Genomic DNA, 22,076 nt, shown 5'->3' on the forward strand with positions numbered 1-22,076 from the left:
TGGAAAATTTTGAGTTATCACCAGAAATTAGCAGGAGGTAGATATCCCACGTATGCATGATACCCGCCCCCCCACACACACATAGCCCTTCTGAATGGTATATTTTAAGACATAATATGTATTTAGGTATCTTTAAATCTTCTCATGTTTAGACACATTTTTTATATTAGCATTAAATAAACTTCTCTCCATGTTCTATATAATTAAAGGGCATTGTGGTAAGTACTACCATGCCACCACAGTATAATTCCCTTGTTTCTAGAGAACACTTTATTTCTTTTTTTGTGACTTTGAACTTATTTCAGTAAATAATGTCTTTGAGTCATATCCAATCGCTAATAATTTACTTAAGAACCATTAGGTATTATAGGAGCAGGGTATGCAAATGATCTTATAATGTGGTTCCTTAGATTTTATGGGAAGTGCTCTTAAATTTGGGGTGATTAATGGACCATCAGCACATGTTTTTGGCACTCTAAATAATTAATTCTAATTTTCTTTTCATTAATGATTCACAATTCTACCATAGTTAGTCCAACTTATTCCACGTTATATTATATTGATTTTTCTTCTCCAGAGTTGATTTCTGAATACTACTAGATGATGTCCATGAACACAACCTATCAAAACTTAAAAATTGATAACATTGAGCAATGAATTCCAATTTTTTCTAACACCATAAAAAATGTGTAATTTTTAGAGACCTTGTCTTAGGTAGGGTTTCTATTGCTATGAACAGATACCATGACCACAGGAACTCTTAGAAAGGAAAACATTTAATTGAGGTGGCTTACAGTTTCAGATGTTCAGTCCATTACCACCATGATGAGGAGCATGGAGGCATGCAGGCAGACATGGTGCTGGCTACATCTTTTAGGCAACAAGAAATCAGTTGTGACACTGGGAGTAGCTTGAGCACAAGACTCACAGCCTATTCCCACAGTGACACACTTCCTCCAACAAGGCCAGACCTCTTAATAGTGCCACTCCCTTTAAGGACCTTTTTCTTTCAAACCACCATAGGCTTCAAAGCCCAATAATTCTATGAAGTATTAAGTATATATTACTGATAAGCACAACTTCATTTATTTGCTTTGGTTCATGTTTTCATTGTGTGGAACTCTGCTGACCCTAGTTCAGTAGTTCACAAAATTGATATTTTAATAGTCTTCGATTAATTAGTAATTTAAGTGAATTTTATGGTCCACATTTATTCTACTAAAGACAGTGGAATCTATAATATATATGGCATAGTTTCTAACTATTTAATTTACCATTGCAATTTTCTATTATAAAGCCACATACCTAATAAACACCTTCAGATTAGCTGTATACTTCCATTAAAATTAGAGATTGACACCAAACTTTTCTCATTGCATTTTTCATCTCTGCATTTCTCAGCGTGTAAATTAAGGGGTTGAACATAGGAGCAATGATGGTGTAAAACAGTGCAAATACTTTATCTTCAGGGAAAGTGGTAGGAGGTCTAAGATAGGAGAAGATTGCAGGCCCAAAGAATAAAACTATCACAGTGATATGAGACCCACATGTAGCCAGGGCTTTGCGTCTTCCTTCTGCTGAGTGAGTTCTTAAAGTGAGTAAAATAATGACATAAGAAACAAACAGAACCACAAAGGTCACCAAAGTGACTATACCTGAATTAGCCAGAACAAGGACACCAGTGATATAGGTGTCAGTACAAGCAATTTTGAGCAGAGGAAAAATGTCACAGAAGTAGTGGTCAATTTGATTGGGGCCACAATAGGGCAACAAGATTGCAATAGAAAACTGAGGGAATGAGTGGGCTGCTCCACCCACCCAAGCTGCTACCATTAGAAGATGGCATTTTGTCCTGCTCATAATGACCATGTAGTGGAGAGGCTTGCAGATAGCCACATAGCGGTCAAAGGCCATGACTGTTAGGATTAAGACTTCAATCGTTCCAAAAAAGTGCATTGCAAAGACTTGCAGCATGCAGTTCGTGTAAGAGATGGTTTTCCTAACTACTAGCAGATCACCAATGAATTTTGGGGTCACACAGGAGGTAAAACATATATCCATAAAAGACAGGTGGCTGAGGAAATAGTACATTGGCTGATGAAAAAGAGGGCTGTATCGAATCGAGATAAGGATCACAACATTTCCTAGCAAAAGAGCCATGTAACAGACTAAGAAAAGAACAAAGCAAAATATCTGTATGTCATGGTCATAAGAAAGTCCAAGCAGAATGAATTCGGAGACATTCCTCTGATTCGCCATGTATTTCAATGTTGCATTATTTCATATTTGAGAAGCAGAAAAATTAAATATCTAAAAATGAAAATATCAAACTCTCCATAAAATGAGCAATGTAACACTTATGTAAAATTAACAAAAATGAATTGATGCAGTACAACAATAATCTTAATTATTTCATGTTGTATGGTAAGAAATATTTTAGTATGTATCTCATATAGAACTCCATTGTGTGATGATTAGGAAATAAAAAAGCTGCATTTTTCAACATTTTCAAACATGAAGAATAATTTATACTATTTTTAAAATTGCTCTGGTCACAGAAAATAAATATAAATACTCTTAAAAATGTTTGATAACAATTTTAATTTAGATAAAGCAAAATAAAATTACATATTATTAATAATTGCTTTTTATCCACTGATTTCACTTTTCTTTATTTAGTATGATGGGGAGGAAATCCCCACATTATATGTTTACTCACAAAAGAATATTTACTTAAAATTCATCAACACAACTATTTAACATATGTGAAAAAAATGATCTCCGTTCTAATGTGAACATATATCATTAAGGGACATTAAAAAACATTGTTGAAAACATCCAGAAACAAGTAAATGTTCAAAATAATACTTCAAAATATGGAACGAAAGTTGTAAAAGAATGAGTGCATTTATTCATTGTCATATTCAAATTTTACATGACAAAAATGGTTTTACTACAATTCATTTGAAACTTGCTGTGGCAAAAATAAAGGACATATAAAGCCATAGCAAAATGAATAAAAATACTCAAAGCCTGTGTCATTAACATTCCTTTAGATCGTGAAGTGTAAGCTAGTATGGAAACTAAAAACATGTCCAAACATTAATGAAACCTATTCCATTCAAGTTTATCATTCAAATGTAAATTAATCATAAAGAAAAGAGAAAATATTGTGCTCCCACCTTGATTTTTATGTTTTTTATAAACTACTTAAGCTGTATTTATTTATTGGTGCTGTTTCAAGGCATAATAACCACCACTCACAATGTTCAGAAAGTTTAACAGTGTGAAAACCAGAATTACTATTTTATTGAACAAGTTTGTTATTGTCTTAATAAAACCAAGGCTGACTCTGGTTTGGAGATGACCCTCTGCTCACTTATGGAGAAATGGCATACCTAAAATAATTTAAAAGTAAGTTAGTGAGACACACTTCATGAAAATCACTCAGGAGAGCTGAATCCCTGGTTTTTCAGAAATACAAATAGATCAAAAGCATCTAAGTAAAATTCTCAGGCTTAGATGAATGACAGAGAATTTGGTACTCACCCTTTCTAAGAATACATCAGTGCTTTTAACACCAGCCATATTGGGAATGAATCTTGAATAGTGTAAAGTGTTTTGAATCTTCATCTCTGTGGAAGAGACCATGCAAAGTAACAGCAGACTACCACGGGATGTTCTGAATATCCATGAGCTGTATTTTGTAGTTTTATAAACATTTTCTTATAAAGAAATATATGAGTTTAATAAACATTACATTTAAAAATCTTTGAATTTGAAATAATGTTTCTTCAGGTTTAACAAAGTTTATGTTTCTTATGGCAGAATGGCCTAAATCAGGAATCTGTCATTCCTTAGTTTCTAATAGCTCTTAAATTTATGTTCTGTATTCAGACATAAACATGTAATGAATGCAATAGGAAAAGAGATAATAATATTATTGTTCAAACAGTCACACACACACACACACACACACACACACACACACACACACACACACACACACACACACACACCTCTGAATGTTCCTAATATTTGCACTTTGCTACCTAGCAAAATACACCACATTTCTTTTTCTTCTATTTACCTATAATTGTTTAGAATTTCAAATATGAGCACTTTTCCTAATATGCTATACACATTTATTACTTAAGGCCAAGTGTTGTGGCACACACCTTTAATCCAAACACTTGAAAATCAGAGTACAGTAGATTTATGTGAGCGTGAGGCCAGTCTGTCTACAACCTAACTTCTAGGCATGTACAACTGTGTAACTACATGGTGACTATAAAGTGAGGCCCTGTTTCAAATAAATAAAATAAAGTCCATTATCTAGTATAAACATAAACACTATTTACATATTATTTTTCTATTTAATATGTGGGAAGTCACTAAATACAGTTACCTTTATTTTATCGCACAGCTTGTGAACCTTAAGAAAAATTGCTAATTTCTTTAAGCTTACTATTCCACATAGCTAAACTACATAACCATTTTACTGAAATCAGAAATAATACTAACTCAAGAAGAAATAAAAAAAACTCTATTGCCATATATTGTTGATGAGCATGAATGCATTTTTTTCCTTTTAGCTTTATATTATTTGAGCAAACAATTCGTATTATTTCCATATGTGATTACACAGTCACATATATGATCACTGAAGACATTTTAAGTGGGTGTGGTGAATTACACCTACATTCCAACATTTTGGAAATAAAGGTAGGGAATCAAAAGTTCAAGGAAGACCACAGCTATATAGCGAGTTGAAGGCTATTCAGTGCTATATGCAAGCCTGTCTCACAAAAGTGTAAAATTTTAAAATATGAGTGTCACGATATAGCTGTATGATTAAGCTTGTGCCTAACATGTGTGAAGCCATGTGTTCCTTCTCAAACACCACAAAAAGACAAAAGGAAAGTATCCTCACATGAGTCTAATGAGAATAAAAAGAAATATAATCTATTATCAATCCATTAGTACAGGAAATGAAATAACCCAAGGAGATTACCCCTAAGATAAGCAAAGCTATCCCATCTACCCAGACCTTTTTAATGCCAAGGACTTGCCTGGGATTTCCTTGTACTCACCTGAGATGAATTAGATAGTTATCACCCACCTCTGCAGTTTTTTTCAATATTCAGGAAATTAATCACCATAAGAGACCACCAAGCACTCACTGGACAGTCTATTTAATAAGAACATGGAAGAAATGAGTGAGCCCCAAATGGGGCTGAGTGAATACAACTTCAACTTGAAGCTTTCATTAAATTTACTATGCCTCATATTCTCAACTTGAATTCAGCTGGTTAGCAGAGAGCATGTAGTTAAAAGCAGTTTTCCAGGATATATTAGCAGTAACCATATTCTTTTATACTTAATAAAATTATAATCTTAAAAATAAAACTAAAATAAATGAAGTTAAATAGCATACAGCTAGTCTAAAGTCTGGCTGGTGTGGCATGACATTTTTCCCAAACAGTGGTTTAAATAATTCAGACCACAATATATGACAAAGTGTTCCTTTTGAGATAATTCTCGCTTAGCTATCCCCATTATTTAAATCTGAAATAAAAATAGGAAATGTACAACATAATCCATAATTTAAACCCATTCAAGTAAATTCTACAAATGAGTGGAAAATGTAAATTGTTTTAGCAGCTGTGTCTTCAAGCTTCTTAAGCGTTTAAGGGAAGTAGAGCACAAATACCCATAATTCTTAAGCACACAGAAAGTGGACACTTGGGGGGCACATTTTCTTGAAATTACTATGAAATCAAAAGGCAGTTTAAACCTTAAAAGTCGTTTACTGCAAGCTGATGCTTAAATAAAATCTGTGTCATAAAAATAGAATGTAAAGTCATGGGTCAACAAGAGGACAAACAGGGCTTTTAAAGCTCTAAATTCCCAGAGGCCTTACCGGACAGTTCTCTGCCAGTGGCTATTATCCAGTGATGCAAAGTGCCATTGGCAGGAACTATACTTAATTTATGTAGTACATTTTACTGTGGATTGGGATCTCTATCTCGGGAGATTCCAAAATGTGCAAGTCAGTCACTGCAACTCAGTAAACTCTGTTCTTACAACTACTGTAGCTTTTAAAAGAAACCAGAAAAATAATATATCATGGAACATCATGAGGTTAGCCTTCAGGACAAGCCAAGCTGAGGGAGGAGGAGAAGAAATGAAAGGAAAAAAGGTAGTTCAGGCCCAACAGAAAAGTGTACATAGTAACATGAAACTAGACTACACACTCAAATAAAATCAGTGACCAGTGAGATGGAGATTGGGAGGAGGAGGATGACAACAGGGATGACTTTGATGGAACAAATATTTGGAAATGAAAGAAAGAAGAAAAAATAGATGAATAAATATTCTGTAACCCATATTCTTATTGTGTCACATTTTCTGTATCATGGAGCTAAAAATGAAAATATCTGAAGACAGCAGTTCTAGAGGTCTAGCCTAACTTTCAAGATTCAGTCTGTGCCTCTGATGCCACTGTAATCCTGCAGGTTCTAGATATTAGGGAGAAACCATGTTTGGTGACAAATTCATTTGTGTTATACACAGATTCAGACAGTAATAATTTTTATAGAGGGAAAATTTTAAGGAAAATATTTTGTTTTATCCAATATAAAATCTTACCTAATGTAAAATAATAATATTTATTGAGAGACACTGAGCGTTTTAATTAAACTTAACATAGTCTTTGCTTTGATGAACACCTTGATGTCAGAACGTCCAGCCATGCTATGTGCATAGGAACATAAGGGTGTACAGTTTAAATAAGGGGGTCTAACCTACCCTAGATGAGAAAAGTACAACTGTCTATTCTGTGAGGGAGTGAAAAAGCCATTTCTAAGTCCAGTACATGCATAAAAGTTGTGTAAGTTAAGTACCATGGGGACTTTGCAGATTCCTTTTTCAAGGTGAAGGACATAAGCATATTTCAATATGTAAACTGAATGTCTGGTTTTGACCAATCTTTACACAAGTTGGTTGTATTGAAAGAGGAAAGTAACCACTCAAAATTCTTCCAATCAAACCTCCAACAATTCAAATGCACATACACTGGGCTTCACACTGGGCTTCCTTCTCATAGACCTTGGTAAATTATCAGTTTCATGATGGCATTGTTTTATTTCACCTAGATAATATATTTGTCATTTAGTCATGTTATCTGGCATGGAATGAGTGATCATTGAGGGACAGTGATACCTTTTGCTACAATTTAGTATGCTCAATTTTGATGTGCACCCTATATATACATTATATATTATAATGAATACAATATATGCAACATTATATATATCCATATTTATGGCATATATAATGTGTGGAAAATCAAAGATGGGTGAACATATACTGTATTGTATATGAGTTCACCCAAGGGATATGGAGCTGACGTGGAACAGTTGAAGTAAATTGTTTCTCTGCACATTACTTCTACACAAATAACACACAGAACAGAACTATGTAGAAACATCAGTGAAACATGGGCCATTGTCTATAGGATTATTGTCATGAAAATTCACATAATTCACTGAGTCATTTTTAGAAAAAGCTGGAGAGGTAGAAAGAAAATTATCTTACTAAGGGGCATGACCTTGTTATGTGTTAATTTTATCTATATACAAATATAGAAATCCAAACTAAATTTGATAGGCCAAATTACCTAATATATTAAAATTGTAAATTAACAGAAATTCCCAATATGTGTAAACCTTTGTAGTCAATCCCCAAAAAGCACTATTTATGTCAAAATGTACGCTGATGTTATGTCCTGTTGAATGTGTCCTTTGCCTTACATAGTCTTTCCAGTTTCCTAAGGTCCCATTTCTATCAGTGCTCTGTTTAGAATGTCTCCTGTGCAAATGTGTTCAAAGCTATGATCCATTTTCTCTTCTATTAAGTTCATTGTATCTGGTTTTGTGTTGAAGACTTTGATCTACTTAGACTTGGGTTTTGTACAGGGTGGTAAATATGGATTTTTTTTGTATTCTTCTCCATGCAGACATTCAATTTAACCAACACCACTTGTTTAAGATGCTTTCTTTTTTCCATTGCGTGTTTATATCTTCTTTATTAAAAAAAATCAGGAATATGTTGGTGTATGATTTTATGCCTGAGTCTTTGATTTGCTTCCATTGGTCAACCTGTCTGTTTTTATGCCAAAACCATGCAGTTTTTATTACTATAGCTCTGTAGTACATCATGAAATAAGGGATGATGATACCTCCTGGAGTTCTATTATTGTTAAGGATTATTTTAGCTATCTTGGGTTTTTGTTTTTCCATATGAAGTTAAGTCTTGTCCTTTCCAAGTCTGTAATGAATTGTGTTGGAATTTTGATGGAGATTGTGTTGAATCTATAGATTACTTTTGATAGGATGTGACTGCTGGTGCCCATGGGGGTCAGAGGGCATCTTATTCCATGGGAACTGTAGTTATAGGCTACTTGAGCTCATGATGTGGGTGCTGGGAATTCATCCTGGGTTCTCTGCAAGGGCATCAAATGCTCTGAACCACTGAGCCATCTTTCTAATCCTAGAAGAACTATTTTATAAAGCCTGAGAGGATTTAAATCATTTTATATCTCACATGGGCACCAGCAGGCACAAGGTACATATAAACTCATGCAGGTACACACACATATTCATAAATATTAAATAAATATTGCTTAAAAGTTCTTTCACAGGACTTACTTAGTCCTAAAGGGCCCACTTTCAGTAGTCCCTACTCCCAACCTACTTCTATGTCCTTAGCAATCTGCTTCTTTACGTGCATGGAAGATCCACATAGCTCCTTTCTAGTGACCCTATGAGCCTTTCCTTTTAGCTTATACCCATTCCTTTGAATGAGCTACCACTTATCTACACTTTTGACAAGAGACCCCCCACTCCCCAGTGGCCACACTGGGCTGAGTTGCAGATAGGCAATTTTCACTGTCCTTCCTGTTCTCCATGTCAGTGTCTCCCCAGTGGTTCTTAACTAATGCTGTGACTCTTTAATACAGTTCCTCAAATTGTGGTGACCCCCCACCATACAATTATTTTTGTTGTGACTTTGTAGCTGTAATTTTGCTGCTGTAATTATATTATAAATATCTGTGTTTTCCAGTATTCTTTGATGACCCCTGCAACAGGTTGATTGGATTCCTAAAGGGGTGGCAACCCATATGTTGAGAACCACTGCTCCAGAATCACTAATAATCTTGTAGTAGCCTGGCTGCAGGATCTCCTCCTACTAGCCTACCTCCACTCTGTGAAGATTCCAGCCTCATGGTGCAGACATCAGTGCCATAGCTCTTTCCCTTCATCCCCAGTAACCTTTGCTCCTAGGATAGAACCAAGCACAACTGGCTGAAAAAAAGTGGTCAATGTAATTATACCTTAATGATATTCTGCTATACTCATAGATTTGTGCCTAGCCTAGGATTTATCAGAGAGACTTCATCCAACAACTGATAGAAACAGATGCAGACCCTCAGCTAAACTGAGGCGGACCTCCAGGAGTCCTACAGAAGAGGGAGTAAAAGGATTGTAGGAACCAGAGGGGTAAATGACACCACGAGAAAACCCATAGACTCAATTAACCTGGGATCATACAAGCTCTCAGAGACTGAGTTGACAAACCAGGGCACCTGCATGAGATTGATCTAGGTAGTTTGCATATATATATGCTACAGTTGTGTAGCTCTGTCCTCTGTGGATCTCCTAACTGTGGGAGCAGGGGCTGTCTCTGACTCTTTTACTTGCTTTTGGGATCCTACTCCTCATACTTGGTTGACTTGTCCAGCCCTCGTATATGAGGAGGTGCTTAGTCTTACTTCTAATTGATATGCCATGCTTTGTTGATGTCCATGGGATGCCTGCCCTTTCCTGAACAGAAACAGAGGAGTAATTGATTGGGTCAGGAACAGAGGGAAGAGATGGCAGAGAGACTCAGAGGAATGGAGGGAGGGGAACTGGAGCCAGGATGTAAAATAAATAAATAGATTTGTAAAAAGAAGTTAAAAAATAAATAATAGTTTATTTAATATTCACAAAAAGTGACAATGTAATGGCTCACAATGGCAAAGATGTGGTGTAAGAGAAATAATCAAATATTGCTGGTGGAAGTGTAAACTCTTAAAGCTGCTAGAGAAATCTACATGGTGCTTCCTCAGGAAATTAAGAATTGATATACTTGAAGATCAAGCTATAGCATATTGGACATATGCCCAACGGATGCTGTATCCTTCTATACAGACAATTGTACTTCTTTGCTGCTCTATCCATAATGTCCATAAGTTGGAAATAACCTAGATGTGCCTCAACAGATGAATTGATAAATAAATATGTGGTAAATTAACACAGCCACTGAAAACATGAGATTTTGCAATTTGCAGACAATGGATAGAACAAGAAAAAAATCATTCTGAGTGAGGTATCCAAGAACTGGAAAGACAATCATGGTATGCATTTCCTTATATGTACATATTAGATGTTAAGTCAATTGCAACCAAGCTACAATCCATAGAAGCACAAAGAGTAGGTATAGAGTAAGAGACTAGAGGGAACAGATAAATCTCATTAAAAAAGACAACTAGAACAGATATGGAAAGAACATATGGAAACATATGGAAAGAACATATAGAACATATGGAAAGAGTGCTGGAACGGCACGATCATGAAGGTAAGGGGAGGAGATTGTGGGATAGAATTTGGAAAGAGAAATATAATTAAGGGACATTTGAGGGGTAGTATGGAAACCTTATACAGTAGAAATTACCAAAATTATATATGTACATGTATGAAGTCAAACTAAATGAAATCGCCAAAATAATAGGGGAGAAAGAGGCCCAATGGCCCACCTCTTGTCAACAAATGAAGCTTCTAGTATTGGGCTACATCTAATTGAGTTGCTGGCCAAAGGAATGCCTAAACAACTCAGGCTGTTACCAAGTCTATAAGTCGCTCTCCACAAACTGACAGTCAAGTCTCATCGCTGAAGACAACACCTATAAAACTCATGAACAGTGATCTCAGTCTGGTGCCTACATAGAACCTTCACCTCTACATTCCAGAGTCTTTGGTAAATGACGTTATTCAGCATGGTATCAAAGTAGAAACCTAAACAACCAAGCCAGCCACATACCCTTTATCTACAATGGGGTACTACCTGCAAAATATCCTAGGGTAATAATGACACAAAGCCTGTGGAAGTAACCAGCCAATAGCTAATTTGACTTAAGACCCAGTCCACGAAATGGAACCTATACTTAACATTGCTCAGGTGACCAAAAACCTTAGACTAGATGTCCCAGGAACCTAAGGTAAAACCAAATATGATTGGTCTAAAAGATTGAAAAATGGCTCTTAATGATATTCAGCAATACTCATAAATCAGTACCTAGTGCAGAGAAGCTTACTCCTACAGCAGGTGCAAACAAATCCAGAGATGGACAGCCAGACATTGAACAGAGAATGGGAGACCTTGGAACATTCAGCCATAAATGAGATGCTTCCATCAAATCTTTCCCTCAGAACTCAAGGAAACCCATAGAAGAGAAAGTTGAAGGAGTGTAAGAACAAGAGGGGATTAGAGCCCATCAAGAAAACAAGCTCTCTAATTCAACATGAACAAAGCTCATATGAACTCATAAACACTGAAGATTGATGTACAGGACCTTCATGGGTCTGCATCAGGTCCTCTGTGTATATATTATGTGTGTTAGTTAGTATATCTTGTCTAACCTTGATGTTATAGTTTTTGTTTTTTCTTACTATGTGTTATTTTATTATATTATTAAAATGAATGAATTAATGAATGGAAACCTAGCCACTAGGGTAAATGTTAACATATGAGCTGTCATTTATACCCACTGGGAGAGGGAAAATCAATTTTTTACAATGGAGTGACTTTGGATATATCAAACACTCCAGAGCCAACTTCATATTGAGAATTGACCAACATGTCACAGACTTCATAGTTTTATTGTTGTTGTTTGTTTGTCTTATTTACTTTTATTTAATTACAATTTGAAGAGTTTTTGTTTTTGTTTTTGTTTTTCTTTTTGGGAGTGGTTTAGTTTGTTTACTTGTTTTGGGGGCATTTGTTGTTGTATTGGGTTTTGTTTGTTTGTTTTTTGTTTTGAGAAGAACTTAAAACTGGGTGAGTGACAGGGAGAAGATCTGGAAGTACTTGGGAGCAGGAGATCCCAGCTGGATGAGGAACAGAAAGGGAGAACAAGGAATAACTGACCATGATAAATGAACACCACATGAGAACAGGAACAGGCAGAGTGCTAGAGAGGTCTCCAGAAATCCACAATGATACATTCTCTGTAGACTGCTGGCAATGGTCGAGAGAAAGCCTGATCTGACCTAGTCTGGTGATCAGATGGCCAAACACCCTAACAGTCGTGCTGGACTCTCATCCAATAACTGATGGAAGTGGATGCAGAGATCCTCAGCCAGGCCCCAGGTAGAGCTCCAGGTATCCAACTGTCCAGAAAGAGGAGGAAGAGCGTGAATTGTTGAGACCAAGATTGCAAACAGCACAGGGACAAATAGCCAAAACGAATGGAAGCACATGAATTATGAACCAAAGGCTGTGGAGGCCCCAGCTGAAGCAGGCCCTCTGGATAAGTGAGACAATTGAATAGCTTAAACTGCTTGGGAGGCATCCAGGCTGTGGGACCGGGACCTGTCCTTAGTGCATGAGCTGGCTGTTTGGAACCTTGGGCTTGCACAGGGACACTTTGCTCAGCCTGGAAGGAGGGGACTGGACCTGCCTGTACTGAATCCACCAGGTTTAAATGAATCCCCAGGGGAGTCTTGGCCCTGGAGGAGATGGGATTGGAGGGGAGGGGATGGGGGAAGGTGGGGGTGGGGGCTGGAGAGGGAGGACAGGGGAACCCATGGCTGATGTGTAAAATTAAAACACAAATATAATAATAAAAAAATTGTTCATGAAAAAAAATTATAACTCCATTAAAAAATGAAACCATGATTTCATAGATAAGTAAATGGAACTAGAGGAAAAGTCTGAATTAAGTTACCCAGAGCCAGAAAGGCAACTATTGTATTTTTTTCTTTTATATGTTGCTGTTAGCTTTTAAGTTTTCAATAGTTGTTCTAAACAAATCTAAAAAACCGCAGGAGCTAGGTACCTAGTAAGGAACTGGGGTGTGGATGAGAAGGACCCCATAAGGGAGAGAAAATAGAATACAGTATTATGGAGAGAAAAGTGGGATACTGGATTAGGAGATTAAATGTGGGGGTTTGGAGCAGAAGGGAAAAGTAGGGAATATAAGATGAGATGACTCATTCTGAAAACTCTTTGAAAAGTCATATTGAAATCCACTTCTGTAAAAGCTTTCTAAATTAGACAAATATTTAAAAATAATCTAAGTGAAATCACTGTGTAATTGAGACAACTAAGCATCTTATACTATCAAGTAAAACCTCCAGTGCCAGTAGTGGATTTCATCTTAATGAATCATTGGCCAAAGGGGTCCCATGTGATCCTTCAAACATCACAGGTTGTTAGCAAGGCTCTTGGTTACTCTCCATATTCTGATGGTAAGGCCCTATTTGTGAAGGCATTTACTGATGTCATCAAACACAGAGAAGTCCAGTGGGTGACAACTAAAAGCTTCACCCCTACTGACAGGTGTTCATAGTATAGAAGATGCTATTGAAGGAGAAAAGAAATCATCAATGCCACCTGTGTGTATTTCTTCTGCTTTGTGGGGGAGGGGCTCTTTTTCTGCTTGTTTTGTCCCATACTGCTTTGTTTATTTGTATTTATCTTATTTATTGTTATTTTTTTTAAGTTTAGATGCCTCTGTTTTCTAATGAGAAAAAGAAAAGGTGAATAGGGAGGTGGGGAGGATCATAGAGGAGATGGGAGAATGGAAACCATAATAAGAATACATTTCATGAAAAAAAATCAGTTAGAAAAATCATGCGCAGATCCAAATGTCATAAGAAGGTAGCCAAGAACATGACCCTGGGTAGATCATGGCCCGATGGGAAAATCAACTACTATTATTCTACTAAAGGAGCATAACAGTAAAATGACCCCTAAAGACACACTGTAACTCCCGTAGATCAGAGGATTGTTTGACTCCCATCAAAGAAGCTTCTTTTCTTCTTCTTTTTGTTTGTTTTTTTCCTTTTTAATTAATAAATTTTTTAAATTTTATAATTAATTTAATTTTACATATCAGCCACGGATTCCCCTGTCCTCCTTCCTCCTATCCTCTCCCCCCAGCACTCCACCCAATTCACGCCCCCCATTCCCACATCCTCCAAGGCAAGCACTCCCCTGGGGATTCAGCTCAACCTGGTAGATTCAGTTGAGGCAGGTCTAGTCCCCTCCTCCTTTCACCTAGGCTGAGCAAAATGTCCCAGCACAGGCCTTAGGTTCCAAAAACCCAGCTCATGAACTAAGGACAGGTCTGGTCCTACTGCCTGGGGCCCTCCTCAATAGTTCAAGCTAATGGACTGTCTCACTTATTCAGAGGGCCTCATCCAGTTCCATGGGGGCTCCTCAGCTAATTCATAGTTCATAGTTCATGGGTTTCCACTAATTTGGCTATTTGTCCCTGTGCTTTTTTCCAATCATGGTCTCAATATCTCTTGCTCATATAATCCCTCCTCTCTCTGTCGCTGAAGCTTCTTCTTGATGGAGATGTGAATTAATCCAGAGATCCACAACTGGGACGTGTGGAGAGTGTGTGAGACTTTGGAACTCTTCCCCTGAGGTTTCAAGGAGCTATGACGAGGAGGTATAACGGTTCTCAGAGCCAGAGATGGTGACACCAAGGAAACTGTGTCCTTCATACACAATAGGACCAAGGAACATGTGAACTCAAAGAGACTGTGGCAGCCTCCACAGAGCCTATATAGATTCAAGGCAGATGGGTGTCCAGGAACTGAGAAGGGGAAGTGGACACAGAGTGCCATCCCTAACCAAGAAGCTATTTATAACTGATACCCATTGGCAAAGAAAAAAATTAGTTTTCTCCAATGATGTCTCCTTGTCTGTCTCAATCACACTCCAATGCAAGCCGCAATCTCAGAAGTAGTTGCCCAACACATAAGAAATTCAATGGTGTTATGAACATTTTTCATTTTGGCAGGCTTTTTGTTGTTTTGTTGAAGTTGTTAGTTGTTTTGTTTTATTGATCTTTCACTTGTTTGCTTTGATTTTATTTTTGTGGTATTTTGGGTTTTGTTGATGTATACACACACACACACACAACACACACACACACACACAATGGAGGGAGGGGGAAGAATGTAAAGTTGGGTAGGAAGAATTGGGGAAGAGGAAAATATGTTCAAAATATATTGCATGAAAATTTTTTCAATAAGTAAAAGAAATAAAGGAATCAAAAAATACACAGGCACAAATAAGACAAAAGAAAAACTGAGAAAAATTCCTCTAATCTTAATAATATTTTATATAGTGAGGTGTTTCATGAAAACCAAGGCCTGACAGTCTCTCAGTACTAGTGAATCTCAAACTCTGTGCTCTCTATTAACACAAATTCTAAAGAGACACTGCTTTGTGCCAAATAAAGATGCATCTAAGAAGCACAAAAATGAGAATAAATATCGTGGATCATGAGAGACCAGCTGCCACTATCAGCTCAGGGTAATAAAAGGAATGCCTCAGAGTAGTGAGGGATAGGAAACTTTTTTATTTGAGGGTAATTAGGAACAAGTTTTTAATCTATCACTGATGAGATAAGGAAACACACACGCTTTCTAATGATAACTTTCTCTTTTACTTCATCTTGAAAATGGTCTCTGACTTTTTCTGTCTCTGCATTGCTACATATCTCCACACTGCTACATTCTATACATACTGCTACATATCTATCTGAACACACATATGGACATACCTCTCTATATGCAGTTACATATTTTCACATGTTTACACATATTTCTTTTACATACATTTCTCTTCTATATCTCCTTCCTATACAGATTCATCTTCCTTGTCTCCATGCGGTTACAAATCTCTTTGGCACAGTTACATCTACACATGTTTTCTCTCTATTCTGTTACATCTCTTCGCATATCATTACATCATTTATTCACTCTTTACTCACTCATTCTCTCATTCATTCATTCTCTCATCTTACTCTCACAATTCTTTGCACGACTTTGAACAATTATATGTTGCATTATCTCTCTGCCCACTCAGCTACATTGCTCACTCAGCATGCACACCTACACACACTCATACACTCACTCTTACCCTCTGCCTAGCTCTTACACAAGTCCTTCATGTCATTTGCCTCATTCATTCTCGCACCTTACCCATGCTTCTTCTTCATCTCTCACTCAGCACACACACACACACACACACACACACACACACACTTTACTCACATTCTGCAGCACCTCTCAAATAGCTCTACACAGCTGTCTCTCTCCACCACTGCTGCTTCCACACAGTCAAACTCTGGAAAATTATAAGTTACATTTCCAGGGCCCCCCCTATTCTCAAAACACAAGCTAAGTCACCTAGTTTCTCTTAGGCTAATAATGTCATATTGACCCATCATGTAGCCTAGGTTGGTGAGGAGTCCCAGACATTAAACAATTGGAAAATTGGCTGAACCTTGAGTGGTCAAGATGTGTGCAGAAAGGGAAATACTGCAAGGACTATGTCTTGATATAAACAGCCTGGCCTTGATTTAGCAATACACACCTGGAAATTAGTCTCTGTGTCTTTTCTATAGGGGAAGCTTAGTCTGTTTTGTACTTGTTCTAAGGTCTTTGCTGCCTTTGAGACTGAGAATACTACTACTTTTCTGTGTCATTAAAGAAGAATATTCTGGTAATATTTCTGTTCTTCAGAATTATACAGCTTAAACAGAAATCATAATCTGACAACCCACAATTATAAGTATGCCCAAAGTTGTAAAACACACTACCAAAGGGCTGTGGAAAGCACCACACAGCTGTTCTTATTAGGGAGGCATAATATTGGAACACCAGAGAAAGTTACAGACAGAGAACAACCAGCTTTGGCAGCCAGTGACCTCATGGCTTTTGCAGATGGGGCTCCCCAACAGTGAGTTATCCATCCGGTAATTCAACTTGTCAAATATTAGTTGTCACCTGGTGTATACTGCCACTACCCTCAGCAAAGAAAGTTGGTTTGCCACTAGGAAGGGTACTTGAATAGTAGATTAACTCTTTTTTAATATAATTTTATTTTTTGAGATTATAATATAGTTACATCATTTCTCCCTTTTTTTCCTTCTTCCAAACCTTCTCATATACTCCTTCTTGATTGCTTTTAAATTCTAAGTTCCTTTATCTTTCATTAATTGAGGTTATATACATACATGTACATTTACATATATATGTATTCCTAATTCATAAACAATGTGCAACTTCAAAGGGAAGTCGACCCCATATCTTGATATAAGCCTTTTAAGTAGCAATACATTACAATGGGTTTCAAGTACTGGCCTTGGTAACTCATTCCCAGAATGTGGTCATACTAGTGGGAGCGAATACAGATCTCATGTCTGATGGGAACGGCCCCAAACTCCAGATCAGAAGGTACATGTGATGTAGGATGGGATGAAGGGAACAGGATTTTTTTGCATTTCCACACTCGGTTTTTGAAAGCACCCATGCAAATAAAGGCTTAAAGATGTGGGCCAGCTGAGTAGAATAAGTGGTCTAGAACCGTTGCTTTGGGAACCTGCCGCTATAGAGGACCATGACATGCAAGGCCAGTCTGGGAATTATAGACTTGGATTTCAGCTGAAACTAGGGTCTATGAGTCTGCCCTGGGACTGTGGCCAGCCTACAGTTCATTTCTATTTGGGTAAGGTTTAACTTGGGTGAACAGGACCTAAGATGGTATATGGCAGGCAATCAGTGGCTCATTCTAGAGACCTTAACCCGGAGTCTTGGGTCTTGGTACTTGCAAAATGATGGGTTTTATTTTTCCCTTCATGGAGCTGGGGGACCATAGAAGGTCAGGTCCACACTTCCTTGCCCTCCCACATGGAGAATCTCTCTGCTGCCTAGTTTGGAGTAAGTGCCTATGCTTATTTAGCAGGCCAAGGTCACCTGATATGGCTATGAGTAATGAAACCAAGTTTGGACTGGAAGGGCCACAGCAAGACTATGACAATTTTATTGAAAGCAATCTTTCAATACCTTTATCAGAAATAGAAAAAAATGAAATTATCAAGATCAATACAGTTGTAGTTGCCAGGATACAGTTAAATTTACAAGCTAGAGAGGGTACACAAGATTAATGTCTAAGTCCTATTGTCCCGTCAAACTTTCATTCTTCTTTGACTACTAACAGAGCATTCAGAGAAACACAAGGTGGCCTGAATGCTTCACTGCCTGAAGGAATGCACTGGTTTCTTAGGTAATGAAAGTTACATTTTGTCCCAGGAGCCATGGACTGTAATCTAAAAAACACATGACACATGACTCTCAAGGAAGCTAGGCCAAGCCAATTCCTTGCCTGGTCCCTTGCAGTTCGGGGAAAGGCTGAAGCAGGGATCTGAATTTGTCAAACCAACATCTAACCTCCTTCAGTGCAGTGCTTCTTTCTGTGTATTCTGGAGTGCATGTACATGGTAGATATTCAATTCAATATCTTGGGGGTATAAGTAACAAAAAACCCTGATGTACTGTTGTTCTCATAATGTCTACCTCTCTTACATTTTACACACACACACACACACACACACACACACACACACACACACACACAAAGATATATATCTATATAACTATATATCTATGTCTATATATATATGAAGAGTCAGAAACTATGACACAGAAGTTAGGACTATGACATGTAGTGTTGAATCTGATGCTTTAAAATATAGTAATAATAGATTCACAGGAATGTATATTAATATTAAATTTGATAGTAATTTTTAATCATTATCTTGCAAGCGATGATATTTACAATTAGCTGATGAAAGTTACCATTTTTTATTATTATTGCTCAAACATGGAATCTCATACCTTCCAATGCTTCAAGATTTAGAAAGACAAACGTCATGTTTTAGCTTTCTCATGCTCTGATTTAGCAGTGAATGTCATGATTCTCTTTCCAATACAAAGTAGTTTCTGACACCAAACTTTCCTGAGGGCATTCTTCATCTCCATGTTTCTCAGGGTGTAGATCAGAGGGTTGAACATGGGAGCTATGACGGTGTAGAAAAGAGCAAACACTTTATCTTCTGGGTAAGAGACAGCTGGTCTAATGTATATGAAAAGCACAGGCACAAAGAACAAAACAACAACAGTGACATGGGAACTGCATGTAGAAAGAGCTTTGCTGCGTCTCTCTGCTGGGTAAGCTCTGAGGGTGTATAATATGAAAGAGTAAGACCATATCAAGACAACAAAGGTCACCAGTCCCATCATGCCTGAGTTGGCAACCACCACAAGTCCGACTCTGTATGTCCTGGTGCAGGCAAGTGACAGCAAAGGATAAATATCACAGAAATAGTGATCCATCTCATTGGGGCCACAGAAGGGAAGGCCGATAGCAAGGAGGCTCTGGAAGAAAGAATGTATAAAAGCACCAGCACAGCAAGCCGCAACCATGGCACAGCACCTCCCCCTGCTCATGATGACGGTGTAGTGCAGGGGCTTGCAGATGGCCACATAGCGATCATAGGCCATCACTGTGAGGATGAGGATCTCGATTCCTCCGAAGAAGTGCATGGTAAAAAGCTGAGCCATACAGCTGGCATAAGAAATTGTGTTCCTTTCTATGAGAAGACCAGTGAGAAGCTTGGGAGTCACTGTGGAGGTATAGCACAGGTCTGACAAAGCAAGGTCATTAAGGAAGAAATACATTGGTTGTTCATTTAGCCGGCTGAGTGTGATAGAAATTATTATGAATATGTTCCCCCCCAAAATAGCTATGTAGCAAAACAAGAACAGCAGAAAACAAAGAATTTTAATTTTCTTGTTCTGGGAAAGTCCTAACAGTATAAATTCAGTGATGTTATTGGTATTTTCCATATTCCAAAGAAATTCAGTTTCCATGGAGTGATCTGAAAGCGAAGGGCAGAGGATTAAAATGTTTATTAATTGTGGTATGAATCATAGCAAATAATATAAAAGTTATATTCATTTATGAAAACATCTACCTTGTTTCCTCCTGCCTATGTGTGTATTTCTAATTCTCATATTCTATACAATTTTTTTCATTTGAAAACCATCCTCATTTCAAACATATTGATTATTTTAGTAAAAGTGTATAAAACTAAAAGTCACTCCAGTGGAAAGTATAAACAAAGGTGTGCTGTTACACTATAGAAGATATACAAAAATGAGTTTATGGGTGTGAGATTCTTATCACAGTGTAATTTGCCTATTTGATAGCCTAGAATTGCGAGAAAAAAGCAAAGGAAGCAATTAAAATAAGCATAGACTGTTGTTTTAGAATTAATATTTTGTTGTGATATTTTTACTCATGATAGTAAAACATTTATTTTGTTCATTAAATTCTTTTCATGAACAGTATTATAGATGCAAAATCCAACCCCTGACCATGGACTCAAAAGTATCATGTGCTTGTGAGTACTATAGGAAGCAAGACAGAGACTATCATCTGATGGGAAGTTTAAGCAGTTCTACTATTTTTAATTTAATAACTCAAAAATATTAATCATTTAACTGTTTATGTAGTAAATGAATGTTGTCACAACGTACAATGGCATAACTAAAGCAAACAAGAACCAAAAGTTTAATAATGTTTACATAAATGAATGTTTAGAATTTAGAAAGTTCTGAATTTATACAAATGATTTCATAAAAATAAATATCACCCGGGATTTTGTTATGCTAGACATCACATAGGAGGTCTCCAGCCTCTGTGTCCATTTTGTTTAAACTCTAATACCCTAGTTCTTTGCGTTGTACCCAACGTCAAAAGCCATTTGCTCTTCCACCCTCAGGAAGCTCCCTCTCCTCTGTCATACTGCCAGTCTATACATTCTCTAATCTCCCATAATTCCACCAATACTGTCATTAACATGTACTGTTAGAGTTCGCTTGTCTGTGATTCTGCAAGGCAGTTCTTTAGAGAAGCAACTACGGTTTTTTACATTCCTTTCTGCCTTTCATAGTTTGCTACTGTGGTCACTGTATCTCAGTGCACATTTGATATTCAGATGCAAGGTCTGGCTGTATGTTCACTGCGACAAGAAGATCATTAATCTCCTTCATGCTCATCCACTCTTCCATAGTATGAGCATTTCCATTATCCATGACCACCGAGTTTACATTAACTAGTATTCAGTTGGTAACAACCACTAGCAGTTATTTTTTTTCTATTCAGATACAAATATATACTGGTTTCACACAAATATTAAAAAAAAAACCCTAACCAATAGTACATTGAAAAGTTCTTATGAAAATGAATGATATCATTATTTGGATAAAACAGAATATTGCTGATGTTCAAATATGCCAACAAGAGAAATGATAATTACTAATATGTGGTTACTTTTCACCTTTTCATCAGAATACAATCTCAAGTATTTTACACACAATATATCATTCATATTACAAGAGCCTGAGACTTCTTTCTACTTTTCAAGAACAAAAACAATTATTATCGACATGTAGACATACACATAATGAAGATTATATATAGAATATTCTTTAACATTTTTCTTGCTTTCTGATACCCAAAAACATTACATTTTTAAACTCATAATGTTAATATTGTTTATTTTGTTTATTATATTTAATTGTTTATCACAATTCATAAACTCAAAATCATTTATCTTGGGTTTATATTACAGCATCTCAAAACCCTCATGAGAGAAGCTTTTCCTTACAGTAAATAGGTTTAATACAGAAACCTACAACTGGTAATTGTTGCAATAACAAAAGACTGCAGAGGAGTGAGCCTTAAAGAAGATATTCATACTTCACCATAATGCTCGGGGATCTCGGCCAATGCAGAACAGAAAAATTGCAAGAGCTAGAGATGACAGGTAATGTAAAAAAAAAAAAAATGTTTTCCAGACATAACATGACAGAGGTACATAT

The 22,076-nt window shown here is 36.9% G+C and overlaps 2 protein-coding genes across 2 annotated transcripts; both read right to left on the reverse strand.

Moving 5' to 3' along the window:
* Positions 1 to 1,323: 1,323 nt before the first annotated feature.
* On the reverse strand, positions 1,324 to 2,259 carry LOC118582919 (olfactory receptor 4P4-like). Its single transcript, XM_036186088.1, has one exon. The coding sequence runs from the start codon at positions 2,257 to 2,259 to the stop codon at positions 1,324 to 1,326; it is 936 nt and encodes a 311-aa protein (XP_036041981.1).
* Positions 2,260 to 19,086: 16,827 nt separating this feature from the next.
* On the reverse strand, positions 19,087 to 20,036 carry LOC118583083 (olfactory receptor 4P4-like). Its single transcript, XM_036186380.1, is given in 2 exon segments — positions 19,087 to 19,124; positions 19,127 to 20,036. Coding segments are annotated over 2 exon segments (948 nt in total).
* Between the last annotated feature and the right edge of the window lie 2,040 nt (positions 20,037 to 22,076).

Source organism: Onychomys torridus, chromosome 4, assembly GCF_903995425.1.
Source record: "Onychomys torridus chromosome 4, mOncTor1.1, whole genome shotgun sequence".
NCBI lineage: Eukaryota > Metazoa > Chordata > Mammalia > Rodentia > Cricetidae > Onychomys > Onychomys torridus.